Raw genomic sequence first — 9,557 nt, forward strand, 5'->3', positions numbered from 1 at the left:
TTTTATACCCAGAAAATGAAAAAAAAACGAACCTAGTGTTCTCTTTTATTTCGTGCATTGCAACTTCTCTTTTTTTGGTCGGAATGCTCCTCCGACAATAACTGAGCTCCTCCGACGAATTTTTTTGAGCCGTGTTCACGAGTTTTCTCAGCTTGGACGAGATGCGGGAGAGTGAGGGAGAGAGAGAGAGGAGATCTGGACGAGAGAGCTTGGACGAGATGAGGGAGAGAGAGAGAAGATCTGGACGAGAGAGCTTGGACGAGATGGGGGAGAGAGAGAGACAGAGAAGAGATGGACTGGAAGAGAGAGAGAGAAGAGATGGACGAATGAGGAGAGAGAGAGAGAGAGATTGAGACCTATGTACTGGACGAGAAAATTGTTGAGTAAACATAGATGCCAATTTGTAAAGAAAATAGATAGTGAAGGGCAAACTTGATTTTTTACTCTTGTCATGTTGGCATTTTGGGACAAATTAAGGTTTTAGTGGAATGTGGGAAAAAGTTATCAAAAGAGTGGCAAATAGGGCAATTTCTCTTTTTATTATCATACTACGAATATTTTACTATATCATTCTATTCTCGTTTATCATTCTTCATCCCCAAGTACATCGTTTATCATCGAAAAACTAATTTATTATTACATTTTCATTTTCTCCCCTAGCAAAATTGAACTTAATTATAATGAGTTTGAGGCCCATCTATTAACAAATCAAAATTGAACTTTAATTTTTGAAAGTTTGTAACTTGTTTGAGACATATTAGAGTAAACAATCATGTTAATTCAGACATCTTATATTTGTTGAGTACTTACTAATCTGATTGAGTGAGTGAACAATAATTTAAGATGAATATTTATGATTCTCAACAATAATTTATTAGACGAGAGGTAAGAAGACTCGCTTTTCAAATGAGGAGATGCGTTTGAGTCATAGCGAAAGTAAAAATCATAAAAAAATGGCGTTATTAGTTACAATTTTAAATATGAGTAAATAAATATTTAAAAGAGAAAATAAATTATGAAAGACTAATAATCATTAAAAAATGACTTATTTAAAATAAGTAGTATTCAATAAAAATAACTTTATTCAACAATAATATAATCTACTTTACTGTTTATCAGCTACATTAGCCACACATGCAGAACCCAGGAAAAAGAAAACAATTCGTACAACTAAATAATATCTTCTGACAACACAGATTCAATGATGGAACAAAAAAAAAAATTTCACTTATAATAGCCATTAGACTAAAAATATAATAATTGATAACGCACCGATAAAACAGCCCTAAAAGACCTGCATTCTCGATCATTCACACGTTTTTCAGAACTGTCCAGCAGTTCAAGTTCGATCGCGAAGGCATGTGACAAGTTGTGGTCCGTTATTACATTTTGACACAATGATACAGAGAAAAAAAATAACACGTTAAATTTAAAATTGAGGACCACTGTTGAAAGCTTTGTAATTCAACTCGTTTTGCTTTGAATCAAGTTTACTGCAAAATACGACAAACTTGAGTTTAGAACGTACGCACCAAAAGTTAGAGTAAATTTAGAACATACACACATATGCATAACCGATTTTTTTTTTTTTTTTAAGAAATTTCTAGAGAGAGAGATGAGAAGTCCCCTAAATGCAACTTAAGTGACTGGTAGCAATTATTCGAACCACGCGTGACAGAGCGCTGCTCTTTCTAAACTCCATAAATTTTTAAATAGCATTTATTGTCGGTGGAGATTTAACCCACAATTTTCACTTTAAAAGTGTGCGGATTAAGCTCTATATTAATTACTCATATTAGTTATTATTAAATTATGTTTTTACGTGGGGTTATTTCTCATATACATAAAATCTCAAAGAATTTCTTCAACTAGACCTTAGAGAAATATCAGTAATAAATCTCTTATTTGAAAAATATTTAAAAATGAATTATTTCTCCTATTTTAAACAAAAATACTACTCTCTCTCTCTCTCTCTCTCTCTCTCTCTGTATTAACGGATTCGAAAGAACTCTGACGAATTCCAATGAACAACAACGATCTCGAACAAATACGAATGAAACTAATTTGTTTAAAATTATTATTTTTATTTGAAGCTCTATAATTGAAGAATATATTAAATTTCATCGTAATTAATCAGAAATTATCGAAGATTATCATCATTAATCAGAAATTATTGACTAATCCGATTAATTACGATGAATTCTTTTGTGCATCAAAGGTCATCGGAATTTATCAAAAGTCATCGCAATTAATCGGAGTTAATCAAAATTAATTTGATTTAAGAGAAACAACGACTCTTTTTATTATAGTCGTTGTTGTAAAGAAAAGTTGTTGTTTCTTTAATTCATATGATAAATTCCGATGAAATTTAATATTTTATTCAAAGTTTAAAATAAATAAATTAAAAATTAAAAATTAATTCCACGCGTATTTTTGAGAAATCATTGGAGATCTTCGAAATCATTCAAGATCAAGAAAAAGATAGAGTGGAAATGAAAAAAAAAAAAAAAAAAAAAGAGTAAAATTTATGTTTAAATGGTTTGAGTATTTTTGTCCGAAATAAGAGCAAAAATCTATTTTTAAGAAATTTCTCAAATAACATTACCCTTCTTTTGGTAACTTGTCGTCAATTAATTTTTACGCATCTGTGACTTGTTGATTGGTCATTTTGTTTTTGTGGCATTCAGAGGTTTTGAAGAACGTATCTTGTACGTTTCATTTATGAACTCAATATAATTAAAATTTTATTTTCGTGGCCAATATTTTTTTTTTTTAAAGTTGACCTACGTTTTATGATACATAAAGATTTGATGAATAACAACAAAAGCACTAAAAGATTAGACCGAAATCATTTTTTTTAAAGAACCGAAATCATTCATTTCAGTGATGGACGACTGTTAAGTCTAAAAAAAAGGTGTCACGTAGTTCAGCTCAAAATTAAAATATTTTGATATGAAAAAGAAAAAAATTCAAAGATTTTGAAATATATGCATATATTACAATGCACCAATCTTAGTATGTTTTGTGTATGATGCTTAGCCCGTTAAAGCCTCCAATTTCCCATGCAAAATTAACGAGATTCACGTATGCTTTGAAATAATCAAGTTAACTGACTGTAGTAACATTTCCTATAATAAGGGGGGGGGGGGGGGGGGGGGGGGGGGGGGGGGGGGGGGGGTGGGGTTAAGAAACATCAAAGTTTGTATTCGAATATCAATTATTTGATAAAGATATACCGACAGCTGTACCGGTGAGGCCTGCAAATACTGTCTCAAAATTAAATATGCTTTAAGGATATCTCACATCTAAAAAGTCATAGCTTTTTTTTTTTTTTTTTTAAATTAACGTCTAAAAAAGAAAAAAAAAAAAAAAAATATATATATATATATATATATATATATATATATATAAAAACAAAAATATAGGCGTATAATTGGGAAGAAAATATGAGAGGAGTGTAAAAGTCTATTGTTTTAAAAATGATACAATTAATGTCATTTTTACATAATGATAGTGAAATTTTATGAGATTTGTAATTTAATAATTATGTTTTATAGGTAATTGTATTGGAAAACTCCATGGATTAATAAATAATAATGTGCACTACTCAAAAACCGTGTATGTAGACAAGAAGATAAACAAGAGTTTGGGGATAAACAACAATGATGTAATTGAGGCAGGACCGCCCAACTCACCGGAGGCTCTAGGGGATTCAATATTTTGGAACCCTATAATACTAATAAAAATTTAAATTTTCAGGGTAAAAAATATAAAATTTTTAGAAAATGGGGCAAAAGTGTAAATTTTTAGGATACAAAATGTAAATTTTCTTAAAAATAAACAAAAAGTGTAAAATAAATTTTTTTTTTTGCCCAATCCAATTGGGAGCCCAAGGTACAAGTCTAATCCGCCTTAGGTCAGAGCCGGCCCAGAATTGAGGTTTGTTAAATAATTGAATAAAGACATGTTTAGAATATTCAAGGGTGATACTTTTTTTTTTTTTTTTTTGGCTCTGATATTCAAGGTGATACTTATCCCTGAATTATTTGGTATTAGATAGTGACTAGCATTAAACGAACAGAATTATTCATCTTCATACCCACAAATTATTCCATATGTAGAACCCATTTTCAATCTCAAGAACTTTTCATAGAAAATGATGTATATTAAGGATATGTTCAAATATAAATCATATGAATATTCTAGTTCGTGAATTATTCTTTGTTGGTCAGCAAACCAAGCATGAAAACGAACTTTACCACTTTAAAATAATTAGTGTTAATGTATTAAAAAAAATGGTGTTTTATCTATAGTCCATAATTATTAATAAATATATAATAATTAGAAAGAAGTAAATTTCAATAAAGTAATAACAGATTAAATATATATATATATATATACAAAACACATAAGAAGTTATTATTTCTTCAATCAAAATCATACTATGTGTTAAAAAGCCTCCTTTGCACACATGGTCCCTCAATTTTATTACATTGACGGATAAACTCGTATTCTTTATTTTTCGCAAGAATCATCTATGAACTATCAATATATGTAACTCGTAGCTACTGTTTTTATATGCCTATATATGATTTTGTGGAGCTTTAAGTGTACTAGTTATTCCTATAAGATTAATGGCTACTACTTAAAAAATACAGTAAATATACTTTCAGTCGCTTGTATAATTGTATCAAATGTCGTATTTAGGTTTTCTGACAAAAAACCCAAAAAAAAAGGCCTTGCCACACAGATTGAAGCGTGGATAACAACCAACAACACTTGTAGGATTGATGCGTACCGTTATAAGTCTCCGCATTCAGTGGCGGAGCTAGGATTTCAATTAAGGGGGGGCAAATTTGAGAAATATTTTTGAGGAGGGGCATTATTGAAAAAAAACTTACAAATTTGGGTCAAAAACATAATTATTAGTAAAATTTAGGGGTAAAATTATAAAAAAAATTAAAAAATTTGGGTCTAAAAAATAATTTTCAAAAATTGAGGGGGGGCACTGGCCCACCCTGGCCCCCACCTGGCTCCGCCTTTGTCCGCATTGATGCGTATCGTTATAAGTCTCCGCATGAAATCTTACATGACACTCATATAGTAAAGGATTGAAGAAGAAATTACTCATGACTTCAAGGATTATCACGAAAGATACCATAGACATTCTGACATGACCACACGGTGCACCGTAACATTTGAATCTCTGTTATTTTTGAGCATTTTCATCTTTTACTACTGGTACTTTCACTTGATCACAAATTCGGAATTCAGAGACAAGGATTTAGCCATTTCCTTCTTTCAAATAAATCGAGCGAGATATTCGTTATTATTGACTTCGGCAATTTCCACGTCAACATCTGCCTTTATATATTTTTCATTAAGATATATACTTGCCTCTAAGTACTTAAGCCACGAGTGATTCCGATCATCTTGCAAGTCGTCAAACCTATCTAGCTAACAAAACTTCTTTGAATTCTTAGAGGTTTCGGAAGCCTAACCATCTTTGATTTTAGGCCGGCAAAGCCATATACTGTTAGGATTCGACACACAAATCCTACCTAAAATCAGAAAAATGAAATTGAAAAGAACAAAATCAGTACACACAGATTTATAGTGGTTCAATTTCAATGCGAAAGCTAAGTCTACTTTGTCGTTGCAGATTTTCACTAAAACCCAAATTGGGGATAAAAAAAAGGTATTTAATACGGTCTAACATTTACAGGCTCTCTTGCGCTCTACCAAAAACGTCGACGTATAGGGTATTTATAGGGAAAACATTAGGGCTAACAGACAGACTTGGAATTTCCAAAATACCATCAACTAATAATCTTTAAAATCGATCTGTAAATCACCGTCATAGGGTTTTCAGTCGTCACCTTGGTGCCGATTAAGTTTCACACCTCTAATAGATACATGTAAGCAATTGTAGTTTATTTTTACCTTATGTCGATCTTCACGAAAAGCCGGCACATAATGCTTCGATATTTTCACAGATTTTAATTGGGACCCAGAAAATACTCATTGCGTAGTCAAGGCATATTGATTGGAGACGAGCGTTTCTTTTCCCCTTTGTCGAAAAGGCCTTCTTAGTCCTAACCAGCGAGCTGTTTCTTTGATCGAAGAAAACCAAACTGAAGTTGTTTAGTTCTCCGTAAAAACAAAGTTGAAAGCTAGAAGTATATGTCAATACCAATCGTGACTCCGATAAAATTAAATAAAAATACCAATCGTGAGGTATATGCAATCGCCGAATTTTCAAAATTCACGAACTAGCCTAATGCGTTCAAATTAACCTCGACACATCTCATGAGAGTTTGACATTTACTAACCGTAGCTCTCAAAAACACCAAACCAAACAAACAACGAACGGCGCGTATTCAATTAAAACGGTTGGAAAAGACATCAGTTCCCAATGTAGTAACTCAGTACCACGTGGAAAAACTTACACAACTTGAGATATCATCTTCTTTTGTTCGTCACCATCAATATTTAATTATTTTGTACCGAATATCCTTGCTAGGGATTTTCAATGTCAGAATCTCAACTCTATAACAATTAAAATTTGCATATCTTTTCGAAACTATGAAACTCACTTGTTTCAAATTCCAAGGCAGCTATAAGAAATATTAAACTTGTAATATACTCGAACCGTGAGTGTTGAAGTGTCAAAAAAGTATTTATTTACATGTGCAATCTATTTTTTTTTTACCTTTTTTAAGTTGCTATTTTACGACCAAAAAGAGTCATATCTCTAAATTTGTTATTATTACTATTTCCAGTAGTACATTTAGAGAGATTAAGATGATGCGCTAGCAATTTAATCTTTCAAGCATATTACTTATTTCCTTTCTGCAATAATCATATATTGCATAAAAAAAAAGATACGGATCGACAAAGACATTATTCCATCTTCCTAATGTTATCCCTTTCTTTAATAATTCCATCCGATATACCAACCGCGTTCAAGAAATATGATAAAACCAAAACTGAATTATTTTGTTTGGGAATTATTTAAGAGATTGTAATCTAAAGGAATCTTTCCCAAAGCTCTGGCACGAATGAATCTTGAACTCTCCGCCAAGGCTAAGCCTAAGCCCACGTATTGAATTTTCACATGCAAAAGCCACGTAAATAACGTCCATTGGAATAACGTATACCACTATAGATTCCAGGGTTATTTTCGTAACTTTGTTAAACAGAGCGTCAACGTGCTCAGTCGCTAAGCGAGTGTTCACCGTATCGAACACTGTTCCCGTCGTAGGGAATCGCCGTCTCCGATGAGTCATCGTTGTTAGACCCAAAATAAAACTATATTTGAGCCTCCGAATGAAACCACCAACACGTGGCAGATGCCGTCAGGTAGACGTACTTGTTGGATAAAAAAAAAGAGTTGAAAAAACTTAAAATAGACTCACGAGGATAGTGACGTGTTCCCGTTAAACGATAACGGCGTTAAATCCAGAACGCAGCAACAAGTCTTAAATAGAAGTGAAAAGATTCCAAGAAACTTAGCCATATTTTCACGATTCGGATAAACACTCAAAGTCCAAAATCTCTCTCTCTCTCTCTCTCTCTCCAAGAAAATAGATAGCATTAAACTAAAAACGTTTCTCTCCCGAGTCACGACTTGGATATTATAGAGATATATACCTAATTCCTCTCTTACTGTTTGTTATTTCCCAAGAAAAATTGAGAATTCAAAATCATTTGCTCTCTTCTTACTGATCGAGCTATGACAGAGAGCGACGTAGATTCCAGCGAAACTCCACAGCCGCCATTGTTGGGGAAGTACGAAGTCGGGAAGCTTCTCGGCCGCGGAGCGTTCGCGAAGGTGTACCACGCGCGGGCAGTCGCGACTGGCCAGAGCGTGGCGATCAAAGCCGTGAGCAAGCAAAAGCTCGCCAAAGCCGGAATCTCCGCCGCGACGGTGAAGCGAGAGATCGCCGCGATGCGGCGGCTCCGGCACCCGAACGTGGTGGAGCTCATCGAGGTCTTGGCGACGAGAACGAAGGTCTACTTCGTCATGGAGTTCGCTCGCGGCGGAGAGCTCTTCGCTAAGATCGCCAAAGGCCGATTCAGCGAAGATCTCTGCCGGAGATACTTCCGGCAACTCATCTCCGCCGTCACGTACTGCCATTCCCGCGGCGTCTACCACCGCGATCTGAAGCCGGAAAATCTCCTCCTCGACGAAAATTGGGATCTCAAAGTCACCGATTTCGGCCTGAGCTCCGTCGCGGATCACGGCGGGAACGCCGCCGTGCTCCACACTCTCTGCGGAACCCCTGCCTACGTGGCGCCGGAGATTCTCGCGAAGAAAGGCTACGACGGAGCGAAGGTCGATATCTGGACATGCGGAATCGTCCTGTTCGTCCTCGCCGCCGGTTACCTTCCGTTCAACGACTCAAACATAATGGCGATGTACCGGAAGATCTACCGCGGCGAGTTTCGATTTCCGCGGTGGATCTCGCCGGAGCTTCGCCGGCTAATCTCCCGCCTCTTAGACGTCAATCCGGTGTCGAGGATCACCGTGGAAGAGATCTCATCAGATCCGTGGTTCAACAAAGGAATCCGAGACAACAACAAGGACAGCAACAACCACAACAACAATCGCGATTTTCACCACCACTACAACAAGCTCGACTACGGCGGCGATGGAAGAGAGAGCAATCTGAACGCGTTCGACCTGATCTCGTTCTCCTCGGGGTTCAATCTCTCGTGGCTGTTCGCGGCGGAGGTTTCGGAGGAGAGATTCGTCTCGGCGGAGACGGCTGAGAGAGTGGTGGAGAGAGTATGCCACGTGGCGAGAGGTGAGGGTTTGGCGGTGGCTGAGGGAGAGGGGAAAGGAAGAGCTAGGGTTTCTGGTGGACGAGGATGGCCGGATTTCGCTCTCGTGGTCGAAGCCCGGCGACTCACGGCGGATCTTGTGGTGGTTGAAGCTCGGATTAGGGAAACCGGCGACGGGAAGATTTGGAGGGAAAAGCTCTGGCCCAAGCTTCAGGGGCTTGTTTTTCAACCGGATATTCCCGTTCTCGGTGACTAAATTAAAAATCTAAAAAATATATTTATGTTCATATAAATCATTTTTTGTCCTGCTTGTAAAGTATAATAAATTAATCTAAATTAAATTACTAGTTTATTTTCATAGCAATTGTAAGCGTCGAATTAAAATGAAAAAAAATAAACTTATTATTTAGGTTTTGTTGTGAAGTACAAAAAGTAGAATAGGAAGAATGAACGTGTTCTTCAGCCTTTGTATAAATTAAAGGGTAAATAAATAAATTATCTTTATTTTTCATTCTGGTTTTTTTTTCTTTCTTTTCTTTTTGGTTAACCTCATTATTTTTCCTTTTTTGTTTACCCTTTTTTTTTTTTAAGTATCTACTTTCTTTAATATTATAATAACTGGATTATCAATGTCCACAAGTTTTTTTTTTTTTTTTCCCATTTAAAATCAAACATGGGGTGCCTAAGAACGTACATGAATTATGTACTATCTTATTCAGAAAGGTGACTAAATTAAAACCATACAATAATGTCGAACATGTATTTGGAGT

The 9,557-nt window shown here is 35.3% G+C and overlaps 1 protein-coding gene across 1 annotated transcript; it reads left to right on the forward strand.

The window, feature by feature from the left end:
• The first annotated feature begins 7,547 nt into the window (after nucleotides 1-7,547).
• LOC149405328 (CBL-interacting serine/threonine-protein kinase 14-like) lies at nucleotides 7,548-9,298 on the forward strand. Its single transcript, XM_089607072.1, has one exon. The coding sequence runs from the start codon at nucleotides 7,736-7,738 to the stop codon at nucleotides 9,041-9,043; it is 1,308 nt and encodes a 435-aa protein (XP_089463198.1). The 5' UTR covers nucleotides 7,548-7,735; the 3' UTR covers nucleotides 9,044-9,298.
• The last annotated feature ends 259 nt before the right edge of the window (nucleotides 9,299-9,557 follow it).

This window comes from Urtica dioica, chromosome 2, assembly GCF_054948205.1.
Source record: "Urtica dioica subsp. dioica isolate 48M chromosome 2, U.dioica_male_clone48M_v1_H2, whole genome shotgun sequence".
Classification (NCBI taxonomy): Eukaryota; Viridiplantae; Streptophyta; class Magnoliopsida; order Rosales; family Urticaceae; genus Urtica; species Urtica dioica.

Bases quoted from the DNA above. Each gene is read 5' to 3' on its own strand.
- LOC149405328 (XM_089607072.1), top strand. From the start codon at position 7,736: ATGACAGAGAGCGACGTAGATTCCAGCGAAACTCCACAGCCGCCATTG.